This window comes from Astatotilapia calliptera, chromosome 12 (assembly GCF_964374335.1).
Source record: "Astatotilapia calliptera chromosome 12, fAstCal68.1, whole genome shotgun sequence".
Classification (NCBI taxonomy): domain Eukaryota; kingdom Metazoa; phylum Chordata; class Actinopteri; order Cichliformes; family Cichlidae; genus Astatotilapia; species Astatotilapia calliptera.
In genome coordinates, this window is record NC_137433.1 from 6,906,673 (window position 1) to 6,927,442 (window position 20,770).

Below are 20,770 nucleotides of genomic sequence, written 5' to 3' on the forward strand. Positions count from 1 at the left end.
GTAAGTGCAATATGTATGTATCTACATTTCTTGCATGTATGCTGTCCAATAGAGGCTGAACCATTTGACATCCAGCATCGCTTGTGTCACTGCTCTGAATGCTGGTGGTTGACACAGACAATGTATCTGTTAGACTTGGAGAGGAGGGCTCTTCCAGATGTTGCTGCAGGACAGTCAAATATGAGGATCACAAATAAAAATATTAGAATATAAGGCATATACAATCAAAAATCAACCAAAACAAAACTACCATTTATGAAACTTTTTGTCTAAAAAGTTTACTTTTTGGACTACACCATTATGAATGATCCCATAGTCCATTTCTATCTCAAAAATCCTATTCATCATCCTAGTCCATATTTTTTTGTGCATGTCATTATTGATCACTAAAGAGTTATGACGTATCATACATTATAACTGTCATAGACACATATTGCTTCCCAAGTCATTTGACAGGGGTCCATAAATCACTGGTTTGACATAGTGGTCTTTGTGTGTATAGGATCACAAGTCAAATCTGTCAAAATTCTTCCATAGATTTCAATTCAAGATTCAACTACCAGCTCGCTTTAGTCTAGACTTGCAAAAGAAGTGTATAACCTTTCAGATCACCTTCCCACCTTGAGCTTATTCTATGGCTGTGAGCACTTGAAATCATTCACCTGCAAACCACTAAATTATGATAATAATCGATTATCTGTCAGAGACCTAAAAAAAATGCTGCTGCCACAAGAAATACTGAAATATTACGTTATTTTACAAAGGTTACTCTTGGGACCTTCAGCAGAGACTGAACCTGATAGATCTGATGGAGCCTGGAAGCTAAAAAATCTGTCCACACCAATTATATGATCTCGAAAGGAGAAAAAGATGGCGTATTAACGATGGGGCTGGAATAATACCACTAAACAGTATTATGGGGCATATTTGAATGTGGAACGCGTTTCCAGAGACAAGCCGAGAGATGTGTGTACTGGGCCTTTAAAGGTGTTTTGCATCCGGAGCAGCTCCCTCATATCCCCCAGACAGGCCAACGTCTCACCTACAGCATCACAAACCAGTTTGTTTACAAGGGCTTAAGCAGGTACGCAACACTCAGTACTGCGAGGAAAAAGTGAAAGTGCCGTTTTAGAGCTCGTTATAAAGCAACAGTGAAGCATGTTATAGGACAGCCTGGGCGGCTGGCTGAACAGTAAGGAGTAGGCCGAGGGGACACATAGAGCTGTGTGATTGATGCCATTTAGCAACAGTACAGCTAACGTTAGCCATGGACGTGTTATACCAGATTAATGTATTTTTTGGGGGGGTTTACTCAGGTTTACTCTAAATAAAGGCCAGACTTTAACCTTGCGTTAGCTGGGCGCTACGCTAATATACTCAGACAACGATAGTCAAGTTGCAGTGTTCGCTTAAAACAGACCGATAATTTCATATTGTCTTGTTTATCGGTACATTCTGGCAATATTGTATCATTAATACACCCACATTTCCTTTTAATGCGTTTCTGAGTAAGGCTGTAATGGCTATTCAACACTTTCATATTTAATTTAAATATTGCTCGTCAATGATGTTACCGCCGTGAAAAGCAGTTATAGTAGCAGCCGATTTAAATTAGCATTTTTTGTTGTCTTATGTCACACTGGTCAACGCCGAATTAAAGCGTGGACAGTCATTTTTAATAGGACATTGAAAGATAACCGCTAACTAAGAAACTTTTGAAAGCGATAGCCTTGTAATTATTAAATTGACCGGTTTGTGAATCGAGTCTGGCCTCGCGCTCTCCAGGCAGCACACGCAAGGTTGATTGTTGTGGTTATAATTAGTATGGCTGTAATTGACACAGGTGACGTTAACTATATAAACGATATAGTGGGCGGGTACATACACACACACACACACATATATATATATGCATGTGTCTGTGTATTTTATTTTATTTTTTAATTTTTTTTAAACAAAATCTTTAAAATGTTTACATCCAGGTAAAACCACCTGCCACCTAAAGTTAAAAATTTTAATCGGTGTCCAGATAGTGCGTGACCTTAGAACAAGGGTGGGGGAACTCCAGGCCTCAAGGGCCAGCGTCCTGAAGGATTTAGATGTTTCCTTCATCCAACACAGCTGATTTAAATGGCTGAATTACCTCCTCAACATGTCTTGAAGTTCTCCAGAGGCCTGGAAATGAACTAATCATTTTATTCAGGTGTGTTGACCCAGGGTGATATCTAAAACCTGCAGGACACTGGCCCTTGAGGCTTGGAGTCCCCCACCCCTGCCTTAGAACTAGACTTGATTCGCAAAATTTATAGTAGCCTATTCCTAGGAGAGATATTCAGTCTTTGTATTTTCATGTTGGTCTACTACAGCTGCTGTGGTCCCCTGGTTCACTATGGCCCAGAACCAAGTGATTCTGCAGTTCCGCTTCGCCACATTTGGAGACTCCATGCTACAGAAGATGAACCTTCTGAGACACCAGAGGCGCTTCTGCGATGTTACTGTTCGCATCAACCAGCTGGAGGTCCCTGGTCACAAAGTGGTGTTTGCTGCTGGCTCCTCTTTCTTAAGGGACCAGTTCATCCTTCAGCAGGACTCCAGGGAGGTCCAGATCTCTATGATCCAGGAGGCAGAAGTTGGCCGACAGCTGCTGCTGTCCTGCTACACTGGCCAGCTGGAGTTTCCTGAGCTGGAGCTGGTGCATTACCTGACAGTGGCCAGCTTCCTCCAGATGGGCCACATTGTAGAGCAGTGCACTCAGGCCCTCAGCAAGTTCATCAAACCACAGGCTTCACGCCAGCTGGAAGTGGATGTAAAAATGCGGAGGGAGAAGAGGGAGGAGAGTTTATCCTCCCAGGCAAAGATAGAACAAGAGCGCTCTCAGGTGCAGACTGTCCATCAGGAGGAGGAGGAGGAAGAGGAGGAGGAGGAGGAAGAGGTAGTGGAGCAGGTGGAGCAGGATAATAACGATGATGAAAGCGAAGATGATGATGTGATTATACAGCCCAAAAGCCCTGTCCAGATCTTGACCAGGCGTCCAAGGCAAGGCATAGTGGAGAGTGACATCACTATAGTAAAGGTGGAGTCTGTGTCTGATGTTGCAGAGAACTCCATCACCGGTCACTTCTCCACCAACCCTCCTGCAGAGCTCCACTCCCCTGAGCCCCAGCACTCGCTCATTAATTCCACCGTTGACAGCCGCAGCAGTGAGATGGCGGTTCCGCCTGGCGTGACGGGATACCCACTTAGCCCTCCTCCTTCATCTCCACCTGCAGAGAAACACATCGGACACCAGAGGAACTACGACAAGCCTCTCCAGTGGTACCACCAGTGCCCCAAGTGCGCCCGAGTCTTCCGCCAACTCGAGAACTACGCCAACCACCTCAAGATGCACAAGCTCTTCATGTGCCTGCTGTGCGGCAAGACCTTCACGCAAAAGGGCAACCTGCACCGGCACATGCGCGTTCACGCCGGCATCAAACCCTTCCAGTGTAAGATCTGCGGTAAGACTTTCACCCAGAAGTGCTCGTTGTTGGATCATCTAAATCTGCACAGCGGAGATAAGCCACATCGCTGTAACTACTGTGACATGGTGTTTGCTCACAAGCCAGTTCTCCGCAAGCACCTCAAACAAATCCACGGGAAGAACAGCTTCGATAATGCAAATGAAGGCAGCCTGCACGACGGCGGGGTGGACTTTGAATTCGGACGAATATGAGATCACTTTGGACTTACTGGCTGTGCTGTTTGAGAACACAGTAACAAAGGCGGCCACGTGAGTGAGACGTTCACTGACATGGATGATGGGTTACCTAAAGGATACAAACATGAACAAAGTTTTTCTGATCGGCACATCACTGTAGCTTCATTACTGTGGACTATTTGTCTTTCTTTTGTACAATACAGTGTAGATGCCTTCATCTCATACTTGAAAATTGAAAAACACTGAAACGCATCATAATGTTTGAACATCATTAGTTTTATTAATGCATTGCCATGTCTTTGTGTCTACCCTGTCCTTTAAAGAACTGCACAATGAACAGTATCCATTTTTATGTTGTTTATGTACACAATCTGCTGTATGATTACTTTTTAAACTGTATGACTATGGCAACGTGGACTTAGGAGAAACTTGAAAGAGTGGAGATGCAAAATTATTTTACGTAAGGCAAGCTATGTCATTTTGTCTTGGTGGCCAAAGTGTCTGTTAGCCTAAGGGGTCTTCTTTTTTTAATAGAATTTATATCTGAGGTACTATTGGACCAAAGTGACATTGTATCTGTCCTGTGTTCATGGAAGTCAATGTGAGTTACGAATAAAGAAATATTCTTAACTGTTGCTTTTGTTTTCTTACCGTTACTCATTGCTTCATCGTTCACGCACAACAGAAAATTCCCATGTTAGTGTCCAGTCTGTAGTAATGCTCCAATGCCGTTCTCAGTGTGTGCTTGTTTTTACAATTTTTAATCAGATCGAGTTGGCAGTATCTGAAAGTGGCATGGAAATTTCTGGTGAGTTGTTTCAACAAAGGGTTCTGTGTTTCCTGCACTTTCAGTATTTCCACATTTTGAAAGAAGATGCTGTACTCTTTTAAAGAGAGGTTTCGCACCGCTTCACAAAATGAAGTCAAATATTATGTCTAATTCTATGCTTTCAGTGTGTATCCGATGTTGAACAGCAGAGATGACAGTAAGAACCTGTTAGACCTCGTTTGCAGCCACGTCTTGCTCACTTTGGAACTGGTTTATTTAACAGATGGGTCCACATGATTCGTCATAAAGGTGAAGGTGCACGGTAAGGTGAAAGACCCCACAACATCTGAGAGAAGTCCCCAATCATAAGCTGACCCTTTATAAGCAAGCAATTGGCAACAGTGGGAAGGAAAACTTCTTCTCCTGACAGAACCAGGCTCGTGGATGGGCAGCCATTCTCCACAACCTGTTGAGGGTGAGAAAAGGGAGATGTGTTTATACAGTTACGAGTGACATTTATGAAAATGTGTTAAATTAACCACTGGCGACCTGTCAAGGGTTCACCCTGCTTCTCTCATTAAGACAGCTGGGATAGGCTCCACCCACCCCCCCAAACCCCATCCCCACCCACCGTGACCCTGACAAGGATAAGTGGAAGAGAATGGATGGGTGGATAGCATTACCTTTGAAAGAATAAAATAATATACAGTTAAAATGAATAGGCCTACTGTACCCAAGACTAGGTAGGCTTGCAAACCTTTAGCAGGACTGATATTTTCTCCAGTGTAGTTACTTATAGTTACTGCCTTTGTATATGTGTATTTATATTACTTAGATGTTGGCCCAACATTTATTCTTCAGAAGTAGAAAGGTGGCAGGAATAAATCCTTCTGTTTTCTTGAGCCAAGGCTGGCTGTTATTGCACTCGAGGCAGCCCTATGCTGGAGCGTTGTGTTTTGACCCAATATTTGTTTTGGCTTTCTACATCAAATAACCCAATACAAGTAGTTAAATAATCGTATTTACAGCAATGTACTTAAACATGTCCAACAGTCTAATGTCAGCATAAAATAAGTTTACCATGACAGTATGTAAGTTGTCTAAACTGGAATTAGTGTAAAAACACTATGCTTAAAATTGTATTTGCCAAGCAGTAAATGTGATTTGAATATAATGAATTTGAATAAGGACGGCTTTGTCAAGTCGTCATTGTTTCACATATCTTCATTGGTTCGTGGTGTAGCCATGAGCAAGTCAGCAGGCTGCTGCAAGAGATTCCTGCACTATGCTTTTGACTACGAAACACCAAAAACGCTGGTTATTCCCAGCTTAGGTGTAGGATTTGTGTTCAGGTTCACCCAATTCTTGGTGGTGATGTATGTGGTTGGGTAAGTACCCAATAAAATCAGAGGAGGGGATTGATTGGTTGGGGATGTGGTAATATGTGGATTATGAAATGATGTTTTTGCTTGCACAGTTAAACTCAGACATTTCTGCAAACCTGCTGTAGGTATGTGTGTGTGGTGCAGAAGGCCTACCAGGATACAGATACTGTCATCAGCACCGTCACCACGAAAGTGAAAGGTTTCGCTTTCACCAACACATCTGACACGGAGCCTCGTTTTTGGGATGTGGCTGATTACATTATCCCTCCTCAGGTACTGCAACGTGCATTTTAGGATTTCTGTCATTTTATATGTGAGGGGGGAGAACAGCATAACAGGTTTTGGCTTTTTTCATTCCCTGGAAACTTTTTCCCTGCTCTACTTTCTGACAGAGTGATCATTCATTCTTTGTGCTGACGAATATGGTTGTGACCCCAAAACAAGTGCAGTCACATTGTCCCGAGGTGAGTCACTGCTGTTACAAAACAGATAACCAGAGCCAAGGGTCGGCCATGTCTTGCCAAACTCGCACAACCATTGATGAAGACCATTAGAGTGCCAAGTACATGGTGATTGTCCTGTATTAACAGCTTATTTTTTTCTATTACTACATTGTTTTTCAGTTGGGGGAAATCATAAATATGATTATAAACCCTTTTAAAGTCAAGTGTATCATATTTTCTGTGAGTTTTCCCCCCACGGCAAGTAAATTGCACAAAAATACCTGATGCAGGAAATATGGCACAAATCATAACTCATATAGCCAAATGGATACTTATCTAATTAAAAATTGTTAGAAGACTCAAGAAACTTCAGGCTTTAAAGGGTTAAGTATTAAATACTTTTTAATGTTTGCATTAACCCTTTAAAGCCTAGATAATTTTTTAAAATTGGGAGCTTCTGACAAAGATTTTTAATTAATTTAAAAATGTAATTAATCTGTTTGTGTCATATTTTCTACATCCAGCATTTAAAAATGTATTTATTTATTTAATTGTTTTGCATATTATTGCTTAAAAATGTTTGTGAAATTTATTTAGGATTTTTAACTTCACCTTCAAATATACACATTAACACTGGAGATTTTTCCTGCAGCTTCCAAGCCCATCAACTACTTGTGTGGATGACTGCAACTGTGTCGAGGGACGCAGTGATCCCCGGGGCAACGGTAGGCCTTCCTCCCTGATGATACAGCCCCTTTAATATTTGTGGCCTCATGCAGCAAAAACTCAGCGTGAAATTTATTTTCCACCCAGGTATACAGACGGGACTGTGTGAGAACTACTCCACCACTGCACGGACCTGTGAAGTGCTCTCATGGTGCCCACTTGAAATAGACACTAAGCTGCCTGAGTAAGAATATATTTACCATGTTAGAATATTTGTTACTAGTTCCAGGACTGTGGAGGCTTGATGTGTTGTTTCATGTCCTGCAGGCATGCGCTGCTGGTTGCAGCAGAAAACTTCACCGTGTTGATCAAAAACAGCATCACGTACCCAAAGTTCAACTTTCACAGGTCGGTGAACTGCATTTGAATGTAAGAGGGAGATCTGTAGATGCTTAAGCAAACATACAGAGTCACAGTTTTCCCCATTAAACCGGAGCCTTGTCCTCCTTCCTCCAGAAGAAACATACTGCCTCATGTGAACTCCTCATACCTGAAGAGGTGTGAATTCAGCCGTCTCACAGACCCACACTGTCCCATATTCAGACTCAAGCATATTGTCTCAGAGGCTGGGGAGGATTTTCAAGACATGGCTGTGAAGGTGAATCGAATGATCGTTGTCTTTCTGTACTGGAATTCATTGTTCAAGTTCCTGTATGGTCTTCCTCCAGTATATATGTCTCATAAGCAGGATGTGAGCCAGTACAGCCCTCAGGTTCCCTGGCTCCCGTCTGATAGTCACTCCCACAGTTAGTGTAATGTATGCATTTTTATGTTCTCTGTGGTCGCTCCATATCACAAGGCAAAAACCTTTCTAGCTTCTCTGCTCTGTGCTGCGATTAAAGTCTACCATGGGAGCTGAGAACAGCTGGAAATGCTGAACTCTTAAAGCCATTTTTTGGCTTTCCATTAAGTGTGGTTGAGCACTATGTAGCTGTTTCACCTTCATTGTAGGATACATTGTTTTACATGGTTGTCTCTTTAAACTCTGAAAAGCGGGTATAAGTTAACATTTCATTCAGTATTGCCATATTTGAACTTAATAATTATTGTCTTACTCTGTTTTCAATTGTAGTTGGTGTTTTCAACCAAATTTTAGGTCCTTACAGGTTCTTATCTATATATATTATGATCATGGTTGCCTAGCAATGGCCATTGAAGCTTTTTTTTTTTTTTTTGCATTTATGCTCCTACAATAAAACACATTTTACTATTTCAGTTTCATGGCCAAAAGCACAAGCAGTCATTAAAATACTGTGGCATAGGCGTGTACTAGTTTTATACCATTCTTTGTTATTGTTTTTTGTCCAAACACTACTTTTTGTAGTGACTATTATATTTTAATTGTTGTGTTTAATTACATCAGTACAGATCTAACCTAAATTTAAAGGTGCTAACTGAATAATCCTGAACTGAGTGATTTGTTTTACAGGGGGGTGTCCTTGGTATTCTTATTGACTGGAGCTGTGATTTGGACTGGTGGGCAGGGGAGTGTTTACCTAAATACAGCTTCCGGAGGCTGGACAACAAACATCCTGTCAACAATGTGGCCCCTGGTTACAACTTTAGGTGAAAAACTTTTTTTTTTTTTTTAAACAGACAGGTACTGATGAATGTATAAGGCTGAATAAAGAACTGCTAAAACTTCTGTCTTTTAGATTTGCTAAATACTACAAGGCAGCAGATGGAGAGGAAACCAGAACGTTAATCAAAGCTTACGGGATCCGCTTCGACGTCATTGTATTTGGAACTGTGAGGCCTGACTAATCTTGAAACAGCAATGATTTTATCAAGAACGGTCCGTGTTTTTACTTTAGTCTTATGGTAGTTTGGGGTTCTTACAGGCAGGAAGATTTTCCATCGTTCCAACCATAGTGAACCTGGGTGCAGCCTTGTCATTCCTCAGTTTGGTGAGAAGAGAAATGTTCAGACTAGCATCCGTATAAGTGATGAAACACCAAATTTTAAATGTTTTGACTATTTTCGTTCAGGTGCCCGTGGTTGCTGACTGGTTTTTGGTGACTTGCTCAAGGAAACGAGATCTTTACAGCAGACACAAAACAACACATCTCACTGAAGATGCAGACAGTGCATCGGTAACTGACTTTTCTCCTTCACTTTCACTGATGATCTTTAGTACTGACTAAGATCTTAAATGTTGGTCTGTTTGTTTGTGTTTTTTTTGTAACACAGGTGTCAATGGGGACCACCTATGGAACCCAGTAGCAGGAACAACATTTTTCTACAGAGAAATTGGAACCCTCATGAAACGAGACGTTAAAACATCATTTGAATATTTCACTAAAACCATTAAAATGTGATAATAGAAAGAAGGAGGATAAACAATGATGGAGGAAGAACTCTGGCTTTTATTTAAGTAGCATCTACAAAACACTCACTAGTAAAAGTATAAATGTGTAATCTTCAAAATATAATTATAATACCAGCAGCAAAGATGGAGAATGAAAGGTTTCAGAATAAAATACAGTTCTGGGCTACTAATTACTGATCATTAATATGTTCTTTTACAGCTTATTTTATTATTAGTGCAGCTTATTATTTGCACTTTTGAGTAGTTTCACCTAAAATAATGTATTATCAGTTACCAGGTAATTGTATTTCAGTATTCAATTGAGTCAAAAACATGTAGTTATGTGAAAATAAATGGAAGTATCGTTACAGATTATTTGTATAATGTATTAGGACCTGGAATCATCATCATTCATATGTGCAATAATGATTGCGGAGCATGGTGTATTTTATGAGCCAATTGTTTTTTCCTTTTGCCACTAATACATTTTTTAACACTTGAAGACACAACAGACAAACACTTGAATTTCCTGTCCCCCTATTCTTCTAGTCACATGACTTATAGTGAGTAGTATACATAAAAAAAAACATCGTCCGTTTAAAATGTTTGTGAATAGTAGGATTAGTCCTGAAATACTTTAGTAAAGTTTGCCTACTAATAGTTCAAATCTATGGTTCAAATATGTAGTAGTAAAAGCGCGTGGATACAGTTCTCATAAGAAGCGTTAAAGTCTCCTCCACACCACATGGTGGCAGCATAACGCAAGCAAACACAAGAAGCGTCTCAGTACGCGAGTAAACACGGAATAGAGCAGAGGAGCGTCTCGTTTCGAGGCATCGGCACGAAAAACCGTCCTGAAAATGAGTTTTTGTTACTGTTTTTCTTGTTAGCTATGTGTGTGCGCCTCGCAGCGGCGTGAGTCACAGAGCTGTTCGCGTTTTATCAGCAACAGAGCGATAAATAGTGCTAGCCTGGACGCTTGTAGTCGGGGAGCTAGTTTTTTTTAACTAGTTAGCATCGATGAGGGCACCCAGCCTCGCCCTCAGTGCTGCAAACAAGACTGACCAGCTGGTACTGAGTTAGTTACCGGGCGGTCTGTGGGAGAAAGAAACCAGCAGAATGACAGGTGAGTGAAACAGTGAAGCAGTCTTGTGACAGCGCTAGTATTTGTTTTGTTGAAATGTGAAAGTAACTCCTCGGTTTACTCAGATGATGTCCTGCTGGACGTTCCTGTTATCCGGCAGCTGTACCACTGGGACTGTGGCTTAGCCTGCTCCAGGATGGTCCTCAAGTAAGAGCACATCAAGGTTTTTACCTTCAGAAGTCATGTTTTTGTTACACTATGTACTGTAGCTGCCATACAGACTGCAGTGCTTACTGTACTGCCTGTCAGCAGGCTCTTTTCTGAATTGCAAATCAAAGGTGCCTTGGCATTGTGTGAGGGATTCACACTCTGGTTGTCTGAATGTGTAGGTACCTCCACCCTGTCAGCGATGATGAGTTTCAGAGGGCGTGCTGGGATCTGAAGCTGACAGAAAGTGTGTGGACTATCGACCTGGCCTACCTCATGTGCCATCTAGGAATCAAACACTGCTTTTGTACACAGACTCTGGGTGTAGATAAGGGCTTTAAAAACCAGGTACGTAGTCCAAACTAACAGTGTAATTCTAACCAGTTTTGAACATTTTGATAGTTACCTATGATTGTGTCTTGATGATGTTTTGTTGTTGTTTACAGTCCTTTTACAAGAAGCATTTTGATACTGAAGAAAACAGAGTGAATGAGCTCTTCCTTAAAGCGGAGAGCAAAGGTGTGGTGGTGAAGAAATGGTGAGCTTCCTGTTGATGTTAATTTACCCGCCTACTTTTTTCAGTACCTTAAAATAAATATATGACCTCAGTTGTGTGTGCCTTCTCACAGTTCTGTGTCAGTTCAGGAAATCCAGTCTCATCTGGAGCAGGGCCACGTTGCCATAGTGCTGGTCAATGCTGTGGTGTTGACATGTGAACTGTGCTCCCAGCCTGTCAAATACTGCTGCTTCATGCCCGTGGGTCAGAAGTGTTTCTGCAGGAAGCCGGACTATCAGGGTCACTTTGTGGTTATGTGTGGCTTCAACAGAACCACTGGCTCCATCTTCTACAATAACCCAGCGTATTCTGACCGTGAGTATACTTGTATTTCTACTTCTACCATAACTGTAAGTAAAATTAATCTGTTTAAGAGACCGTCTTAGTAAATGTGAATCCTCCTTCTTAGCCTTACCTGTCATGACACTGCTCGTTGTGTGGAAGTTATTGTAGAAAAGCTGCCAGAGAAGTGGATGGCTCAAGGTTTGCAGGTGATCTGCTAGATTGAACTAGAGTTTAATATTCCACACAAATCCATACTGGGTGCACAAAATGTGCTCACTGGTGTTTTGAGCACCACAAGTAACTGCTGCCTGATTCCATTCACTTAAAAAGAAAAAAATCTCAAAGGCCGGTATCTCCAAAAGTCTTCATGTCACACTGGAATTATCAGGATGGCCATCATCCTGCTGTTGCCTCACAGCAAGAAGGTCCCCACCTGTTTACTGTATACTTTGCCCTGTTGCAGATGGTCAAGAGACCAATTTGAAAGCAGAAGAAAATAGATGGATGGATGAATGGCACTAAAGCAAAATTCTCTTAATTTGAGTTCTGTGAGCTGTTCTTTTTAAGGAATCCTCAGAAATAAAATATATATGATACAATTTAAATAAAACCTACTGTTAGGCTTAGACTAAGAAAGCTTAAATTTTGGCACACAGCGATAGAGTCGACCCTTAAACAGCAGCTGCTCTGCTTTCGGGTTTGGTGTAATGCCACTTTTTGTTGCAGCTGTTTTCAGTCATCGTGTGATTCGTGAACGTCAATGTTTCCATTAACATTAACAAACCTTGCTTGGTTCCATGTCACCGCATGAGCTGAACCCCTCACATTGTGAATGACAGAAATGCAGAAAAAAAGCTATGTTTAAAACAGATAAACCTCTAAACGGCGGACTTTATTTGCGGGGCAGCTGTGCTCTCTTTTCTTTCTCCTCCTTAGTAGTGACAGAGTCAATTCAAGCTGGTAGCACAAGTTTATGCTGCCTGGCTTGATGTTCAGTGGTGCATTTGTGCAGTTTCTGGAGTTAGAAATGGTTCATGTTTCACAAGTCATTGTTTTTTTCCATAAGCAAGCCTCTGTTGATCAGAGGCTTATTTGTTGTTTCATATGAATGGAGTCGTGCATGAGAAAGGTGAACACTTACTTAAGGTCCACTCTCGTATTGCTTCAGCATAGACAACATAATATATTCAGACCCAGCACTAATCCGAAGTAATTCTAATGAATCCAGAGGGAGCCACGAGGGTGTGGATCAAATTTCATGGTAATCCAGCAGGTGTTGAGACATTATGTATAAACACCATGGCTGGTGGTATTTACTGTATGGGCACCAGCGAGTTTTATAGCAGTCCATGAACATTGCCATCTATAGAGCTAACAGTAGGAGGCAGACCCAGAGTGCACTTTTTGAGCAGCTTATTTATAAATGTGTTTTTATTTATTTAACTTGGAGCTGACAGATCTGTGTGTGTGTATTTTTAGGGGTGTGCTGCACCAGCGTCAATAACTTTGAGGAAGCTCGACGCAGCTATGGGACAGACGAGGATATCCTGTTCGTGTTTAAAGAGAGTTGATGGATTTGGATTTTTGTCATTATAGGAATATCAAAATGCTGCAGATCCCCAGTCTAATGACACCTCCTCCTGTCTGCTGTCACAGATCCCCCTTTTGCAGGCTTTTTTCCTCCGGTGCCAAAAAGCCTGCTCACATATATACATGTACTGTATATGCCAACACTACTTAACCTTTGAATGATTCACCCTGGGAAGAATTAGGAATCCAGGATGGATCCTTTTATTTCTGTTTTTGTGATGAACAGATATTTCAGATTCATCTTATTGTCAATGTGGACGTTTTTACTGACTGCAGTTGTACTGGAATCTCACACTGAGTGTACAGACTTGCACAACTGTGGCAGAACTGCGGGAAACATGAGCAAGAGTAGAATTTACCAGGAAATTGTGTGCACATAATTCAGGGCCGATGTTGATAATACTTGGAGTGTTCATTTCTTTGTTCTGCTCAGTGTTAATGTGAAGCTGCTCATCCGCCCCCCCTCCAGCCTCGCCTCTACCTGCCTTTTAAAAATCCTCCCGACTCACCGCATTTTAATCAGACGATTCTGTAAACAGGGAAATACAGGAAGCAAGTCACGAGAGTATCAGGTAATTAATGCTCTAAATTGTGACTCAAATGATGAAGCAAGTTCAATGCAATACTCCATAGATGTATGGAACTCATGGACACTCAGCTCGGACGTGATGAAACGTGACTTCACCGGATTCAATTGCTTCACTGGAAAAGCAGCTCCGCATGTGTCCTGTGCCTTTGGGGAATGTGCTGGATACATGGATGCGTTAGGACTAGGATAAGTCATTTTGGTTTGTAAATGAAGACGAGGTCATTTCCTCATTGTCACGGAGTTTTATTTTTAACTTACATGTTTTTGCACTACACTTTCATACCAGACACGATTATGTTATTTAAATTATATTGCTTTTCCGAATCAAGGAAAAGTGGGTCCTGTCTGGTTGTGCTTCTGGATGAAAACCACAAGTTTTATTTTTTTATTCAGTATAGATAGCGCTTTTATTATATGTTGTGATTAAAACATTTGAACAGCCTTGTTGTTTTCGTCTGCTTTATATAGGTTTAATAGTGAACTCATACCTTAAACCTCATGTTATAGGTCAAATCTTATATAAACAACATCAAGTGCTGTGTAGTTGGGACACTGTTTAAAAGGGAATTAAAAAGATTTGCTGTTGCCTGCACTCCAGCGTCGTCTCCGCACCTAAACAGAAAAATGAGTACGGTCAGGCATCTGTGACCACAGTGTACCCATCTTCAGATAGCTGCTTCCAACAAGATAACACGCCAGCTCACAAAGCTCAGATCATCTCAAGCAGGTTTCTTGAGCATCAGTTTGCTTTATTCCGATCATTTCCACAATCACCAGACCTAAATCTAGTACAGCACCTGTTTGATGTGGTGGAACTGGAGATTCACAACAACTGAGGCTACTGAATCGATGTGAACCAAAATCTCAAAGGAATGTTTATTGTATTCAAATAAGGATGTTAGCATGTCTAGTTGAACTAGACTGGTCTAAACACTCCATTTCCAGTCACTTCTCTTTTGCTTTGTATGATGTCAGTAGGAGGATTGAAACAAACAATTTCTTTCAGAGGACGAACTGAATTGAGACCCAGTATTAGATTTAAAAAAAGTATTGTTTTAAGCCATTAAATACTACTGGTGGTTCCAGTAGAGTACAATGGCAAAAATATGGAAGTGAAAATGTGCATAACCCATAAACCCCATAAATTATGTCTACTGTGATTTTCCATCTCAGGCCTACTTCTCACCCAGATAACTTCCTTAAGAAGATTTATGTGTTCATTCTGAATGAAATTATAAGAATCAGTTGTTTGAAACAGGGAACCACTTTTTCTAAACCATTAAAAAGTACTTCTAATACTTCTAGTACTGCTGCATTTCAACCCTGCTGGTGCTTTTCCCCTTGTTAGCTGTCTGCCACAGGAGAGCTGCGGGCTACAACGCCAATTCAAAAGCCAGTGTGGCCTGTAGGAAAATGTCTGTTACAGCCAATGATTTAAAAGGTGATTTGAAACACCAGGTTCATAGGTGATCTTTAATTCAGCAATGTTTCAGTTTAACAGTTCAAATGAGAACAGGACAAAGGTTTGACTTGAATGTTTTTTATCACATTAAATGATAGAAATCAGTCAGTCTGACAGACGTGATCTTTGTGTCAAATTAAATCTGAACTAAGCATGTTTCCTGCTGCAATAGGCTATAATAAATGTGCACTATTTGTAGAATATGTTCTACTCTTTTACTATTTTGGGTTTGAAGTCATGCTGAACAGCTTTGGCAAGTTGTTCTGCGTACTCAGCATACCGTCCAGTCATCTGCAAAGAAAAAGACACTGAAGAAGTCAGTCAAGGTTGCAAAAAATAGCTGAAGTGAATATACAACCATCCAGTCATTGTGCATAATTTACCTGGAGAATTGGAGGATGCACATATAGGTGTGGTAGCAGCGGACATACAGACATGTTTGAATTCTGCATACATATAGTCTTTTTGTGCCACTCATTCATTACATTCAAGGATTTCTGAGGGAAATATTGTTCGTCTCATCTTTGTTTTTGGAATAATACGATCAGAGATTTTAAATGAAACTTTATTTCTAATCAAAATTTCTAACATTTTAAAAGGTTACAATTTGTTAAATTTACCTTGAAACTCCACTTGTCACTTATTTGTCTATTCAGGTTGAGATCCATTTCTACCACGAGCAGCCCATCCCGGGTCCTAGAGAGGCCTGGCGTGCGACTGCCGTCGGGAGCTGCCACGTAACTGGACCCATAAAAATGTCCAAAGTCGTGGTGAGCTGAAAAAGCCAAGAAAATTGAGCTAAATCAGAGTCAAAATGTAGTTATTTGAAAAAGTGATTTGAAGTTTTGATATTTAAAAAATTAAAACATGATTTTTTTCTTCATAAAAAATTATTTTTATTCAAGTCCAAAAACTGCACACAAAAAAAAAACACTTTTTCAAATCAATAAAATTTTTGACCCTGATTTAGCTCCATGCAAGAACACCAAATCATTTTCTCTTCTGTTCATTAAGGACACCTTAAATAATTAACTCCCTCAGGCAGAATTAGCTTCATCCGCTTCACCATACAGTCATTTTTTGATAACACCATATGAAGAGATACGTGCATACATCCTGGGACTTAAGAAAATAAAACCTTTACCTTTTTTCCCATCACCAGACGTGAATTCACTTTTGAAATGTTCCTGTAGAAAAGATTATTTTTGGCATGATTTCATATTTTGTCATTCATCACAAATATGTTGGAATGATTCCTGCAAACTTACTGTCCCAACACGGTTAATGGCACACGTAAAACAGTGGTTAGCGATTGCTGCATTTCTGGCCTCTATAGACCACATGGGTTCACTGCAGAGAAGAAACAATATTATCATCGCATTATTTAGATATACTATGTAATAATGGTAGCGGCATGTCAATGATAACATTGCTTCAACCTGAATTCAGGGTCTAGGTATGGCAATCTGAGTATTTAATCTAACCTTTTTCTGAACGTAGGAATATGGATGACTAAAGCACATTATCAGTTACCACAATACCTGGATCACAAGGGCTGTCTGCACCATAGAAAGCTTACTGTTCCACTATTATTTTTGCATTTTCTTAGCTTACCACTGGTACCATGTGCCAGCAAAACAATACTGGACACCATGGACATGGGGAGGGGGGGGGGGGCTCCCTTACCTCAGAGCTCCAACTGTAGCCGAGGGGTTGAAGATGATCTCAGCTCCATTCATGCTGTACATGAACCAATTGAGTGGATGATGACGGCCGTAGCAAATATTCACAGCAATCTTCCCAAACTGTGTCTGGAACACTGTGTGGCCAGTGTTGCCCTCCATGTAATATGTAGACTGAGTAGAAAACACGAGACAATGACAACAGCAGTTTTTCAGTTCCTGCACAGCCACAGTGGATCGTTTAGATCACTCACCTCATTAAAGTCCCCGATCCTGGGAATGTGGTTCTTCCTGCTCTTTCCCAGCACGTTTCCAGAGTTGGAGATGACCACCGCCGTGTTCCACAGGGTGCCGTGTAACTCCTCTCTCTCCAGAATCGGTGAAACTATGACCATGTTGTACTTTTTGGCCAGCTAATTGTAGAATTGCAGAACTGTTAGGTTTGCAGTCCCCAACGTATTAACCGCGCTGCAGCAAAGCTCTACAATCTCACCTCTTGGCAGAAGCGTGTGGTGTTTCCTTCTTCAGCAGACTCTGCGAACTCTGTCCATGGTTCTTTCTCACGGGTGCAGAACGCAAAGGGCATGGCTGATAACGAAAGAAACAAAAACCCCAGTCTCTGTTGGTACCTATTCTGTATGTTTGTTGGATAGGTTTAGAATTCTTGCACATGGACACTCACTCCAGGTCTCCTGAAAGCAGAAAATGTTTACACCACACATGGCTGCTACCTCAACCATTTCACCAATTCGGCTGTGCATGGCACTGATCTGTGAAGGGAGAGCAGTGATAAAATATTAACACCAGTCACTTCTACCAATGAAATGGAGCAATATTATTCATGGTATTGATGCTTTTCGTCAGGTAAATTATTTAAGCAGATACATGTTGAATACTTCTCTTGAACAATGTACATGAAGAGTTTTACAGAAAGTCATTCAGTCACCTTACAGCTTCCTGTCTGTATCTCTCTGCTAATGTACCTCAACAGGTTTGGTACATGTGGTCTTCTAGTTAGTACTGTAGTGTGTAACTAGTAACCTGATCCAGGACGGGGGCATCAGTGGGCAGAACAATGTGGTGCTGAATGAGTCCCACTCGGATGTTTCTGGGTGGCCTGAGTTGTTCCTGTGCCGCATCAAATTTATATCCTTTAAGCTCAAAGTCTCGCTCAGAAGCAGCTTCCACAGCACAGGCTGAGAGGTCCAGCTTCCTGTAAGACAGTGTTCAGAAAATAAAGCATTGTTCTTTTTGTGTTTCAGGTCTTTGCTTTGAGAAAGAAATTAAATAAATCTTTGAAACAAAATAAATGAATAAATACATTATTATCAGAGAAAGAAAGGGTACGTTAGCTGGCGGCAGCTTTTCAAGAACTCCTTGATCACAATGACAGAGCTCCTGAAGTCCCCTGCAGAGATGTGGGCAACCATCTTTTCAGGCACTTGAGCAAGTAGGCATTCATGGTATAGAGGCTTGAGAGGACTGAGAGCAAGTGGGAGTACTTGTCTGGCCTGACAAGATCACAAACTGAACTGTCTGGACTCATTTTAGGTTTTTCTCAGTGGCAGTGACAGGGAGACTAGTAAAAATCAGGTACTTTTTATGTAAATGACATGATACTTTTTTGATGATCTGAAAAAGAAGACTCGGAGTTATTGATGCGCATGTTTAGTTTTTTAGTATTTAATGTTGTAAATGAACAATAAAGTCTTCAAATGCGGAGAAGATGAAGAGATAAGCATACTTACACTGTAGAGTTGCATGGCCTGCTTGGACACAGAAACTGCACATATAGTTAAGTCCATATATATTTGGACAGTGACACAAGTTTTGTTTTTTAACCTTTTACTGAAAAATCTTACTTTTATAGTTATATAATGGACATGGGCATAATGTGTAGACTCGCTGCTTTCATTTTTAGGGTAGCCAGATATAAATTGAATGAAGGGTTTAGGAGTTTCAGCTCCTTAACATGTGCCACCCTTTTTTGACTCAAAGGCTACATCATTATCAATAAAGCAGATAAAAGGCCAGGAGTTGATTTGAGGTGTGGTGCTTGCATTTGGAAGATTTTGCTGTGAACAGACAACGTGGACAAAGTAGCTCTCCATGCAAATGAAACAAGCCAACCTTAAGCTGTGAAAACAGGAAAAGAAAACATCCAAGAAATTGCTACAGTATTAGGAGAGGCAGAATCTACAGTTTGGTCCATCCTGAGAAAGAAAGAAAGCACCATTAAACTCATCAATGCAAAAACACCGCACACCCATGGAAGACAACAGCGGTGGATGATCGCAGATTCATTTTCATGGTGATGAGAAACCCCTTCACAACAGCCAACCAAGTGAACAACACTGCTGTCCTGCAGCTTTTAGATGCATCCCTACTCCAACACAGCTGAATCAAATGGTTGGATTACTCTTCAGCATGCCATCAAGTTTGGGAAAGGCCTGATAACAAGTCATTCGTTTGATTCAGATGTGTCAGAACAAGGATGCGTCTAAAAGCTGCAGGACAGTAGCTCTCGAGGATTGGAGTTGGACACCCCTGATCTAAAGTGTACTAAAAAAAGCGTAAATTAAGGCCATCATTGCCATCAAGAGGTTTTCAACCAAGTATTAGAAATGAGCATTTTATTTTCAGTTATTGAATTTGTCCAGTTACTTTTGAGCCCCTGAAATGAAGGGCTTGTGTTAAAAAATGCTTTACTTCCTCACATTTTTATGCAATTGTTTTATTCAACCCAGTGAATTAAAGCTGAAAGTCCGAGTTGTTTCATTTAAAATTCATTGTGGGTAATTTACCGAACCAAAATTAGAAAAAAGTTGTCTCTGTCCAAATATTTATGGACCTAACTGTATGTAGGGTTTTTTAGTCTATACATTTATCAAACCTGTCTCTGTGCTGGCTGTAAGTTATCCTTCAGCTTGATCAAAGTCCACTGAGCAGAATAATAATTTACCAGGAACCAGAACAACAAAAAAGGAAACATAAAGAGAAACGGGAAAGCCCAATACTTCCTTTAGTAAATTTAAAAGAAATGCAGTATAAGTACAACAACTCACTTTGTCTCCTTCCCAAATAAGATGCGTTTCACCTCCACCAACTCGGCCTCTGGCAGATGGGACTCCAGAGATTTCTCCAGAGATTCAAACTCACATGCGGACATCTCTGCAGGTTTCTGTTGGTTTTGCAGCTCAACAGCAGAAGCAGCAGTATTTAATGGGATACTCTCGTTATATAATCCTTAGTGATTTCGAAAGAGTAGAGGAGCCCCCAGCTGTGGTTTGTGGAAGCCGGTCATTGACCTGAGACACGGCACTGCTGGCTGTGGCATTTGTGTTGAGCTGCAGATTAACCGAAGAGTTTGCTTGAATAATAAATGTGTTACCAAACTTAGGAGCAGGCTGAGCAGTAGCTATACTCTTCAATATTTCCACATCCTTCTGTAACAGCAAAATGAGAACAAATTTAAGTTTGCTGATTGATATTTAATATCAGTTTTTTCATTTTTCTTCTTGCAGCACAGCAAATCAAAATAATTACTCACAAAAAAAAATCGGTGTAGAAAATGGCTTTAAAACACTGGGCGTGATTGTCATGTGCATCTCTGTGTTCTATTGGATGCTGATGCTGCACAAGAGTTTAAATAAATCAGTGAGTAAAAGTTAAAATCCCATCCAAATAGCTCAACAGTCCACAATCTGTATAATCAAAAAATACATTCAAAGAACCTAAATTATATCTAGAGATTATATTGATCGTAAAATGGCTTTTTTCAGGATCATATACATTATATATTTTAGATTGCGACTAATGATCTTTTGACATATATATGTTTCTTTAATGTTGCAGCGTCTGCTGATTTTAATGTAGATCATCTGGAAAATAATAAGTAAATAAAGATTCGAAATAAATGGACTGGAATATTAAAGAACAAATATCCATCCATCCATTCGCTTCCGCTTATCCTTTTCAGGGTCGCGG

General features: G+C 40.6%; 4 protein-coding genes across 12 annotated transcripts; 3 read left to right on the top strand and 1 right to left on the bottom strand.

Moving 5' to 3' along the window:
* The first annotated feature begins 793 nt into the window (after nucleotides 1-793).
* On the top strand, nucleotides 794-9,700 carry p2rx4b (purinergic receptor P2X, ligand-gated ion channel, 4b). 7 transcript variants are annotated; one of them, XM_026187247.2, is made up of 14 exons: nucleotides 794-1,084; nucleotides 4,466-4,505; nucleotides 4,652-4,788; nucleotides 5,977-6,124; nucleotides 6,244-6,315; nucleotides 6,947-7,019; nucleotides 7,108-7,204; nucleotides 7,288-7,368; nucleotides 7,477-7,618; nucleotides 8,450-8,586; nucleotides 8,676-8,769; nucleotides 8,862-8,927; nucleotides 9,009-9,113; nucleotides 9,211-9,700. In XM_026187247.2, the coding sequence occupies exons 3-14, from the start codon at nucleotides 4,760-4,762 to the stop codon at nucleotides 9,241-9,243; spliced, it is 1,077 nt and encodes a 358-aa protein (XP_026043032.1). In that variant the 5' UTR covers nucleotides 794-1,084; nucleotides 4,466-4,505; nucleotides 4,652-4,759; the 3' UTR covers nucleotides 9,244-9,700. The 7 variants fall into 7 exon arrangements, with proteins under 7 accessions (XP_026043032.1, XP_080143655.1, XP_080143656.1 ...); XM_080287529.1 differs by having other exon boundaries at nucleotides 4,750-4,788; XM_080287530.1 differs by having other exon boundaries at nucleotides 798-1,084; nucleotides 4,652-4,941.
* zbtb26 (zinc finger and BTB domain containing 26) lies at nucleotides 1,095-4,332 on the top strand. 2 transcript variants are annotated; one of them, XM_080287528.1, is made up of 2 exons: nucleotides 1,095-1,192; nucleotides 2,367-4,332. In XM_080287528.1, the coding sequence occupies exon 2, from the start codon at nucleotides 2,390-2,392 to the stop codon at nucleotides 3,710-3,712; it is 1,323 nt and encodes a 440-aa protein (XP_080143654.1). In that variant the 5' UTR covers nucleotides 1,095-1,192; nucleotides 2,367-2,389; the 3' UTR covers nucleotides 3,713-4,332. The 2 variants fall into 2 exon arrangements, with proteins under 2 accessions (XP_080143654.1, XP_080143653.1); XM_080287527.1 differs by lacking the exon at nucleotides 1,095-1,192 and adding an exon at nucleotides 1,214-2,203.
* A 147-nt stretch (nucleotides 9,701-9,847) lies between the features above and the next one.
* gucd1 (guanylyl cyclase domain containing 1) lies at nucleotides 9,848-14,080 on the top strand. Its single transcript, XM_026187252.2, has 6 exons — nucleotides 9,848-10,454; nucleotides 10,538-10,619; nucleotides 10,802-10,967; nucleotides 11,066-11,157; nucleotides 11,249-11,490; nucleotides 12,940-14,080. Exons 1-6 carry the CDS (start codon nucleotides 10,448-10,450, stop codon nucleotides 13,029-13,031), a joined length of 681 nt encoding a protein of 226 aa, XP_026043037.2. The 5' UTR covers nucleotides 9,848-10,447; the 3' UTR covers nucleotides 13,032-14,080.
* A 1,083-nt stretch (nucleotides 14,081-15,163) lies between these two features.
* upb1 (ureidopropionase, beta) lies at nucleotides 15,164-20,235 on the bottom strand. Of its 2 annotated transcripts, none has more exons than XM_026187250.2 (10): nucleotides 19,849-20,235; nucleotides 17,825-17,996; nucleotides 17,466-17,553; nucleotides 17,277-17,371; nucleotides 17,038-17,196; nucleotides 16,788-16,957; nucleotides 16,370-16,451; nucleotides 16,246-16,288; nucleotides 15,722-15,876; nucleotides 15,164-15,392 (listed from the first exon to the last, which is right to left on the bottom strand). In XM_026187250.2, exons 1-10 carry the CDS (start codon nucleotides 19,950-19,952, stop codon nucleotides 15,309-15,311), a joined length of 1,152 nt encoding a protein of 383 aa, XP_026043035.2. In that variant the 5' UTR covers nucleotides 19,953-20,235; the 3' UTR covers nucleotides 15,164-15,308. The 2 variants fall into 2 exon arrangements, with proteins under 2 accessions (XP_026043035.2, XP_026043036.2); XM_026187251.2 differs by lacking the exon at nucleotides 19,849-20,235 and adding an exon at nucleotides 18,105-19,702.
* Between the last annotated feature and the right edge of the window lie 535 nt (nucleotides 20,236-20,770).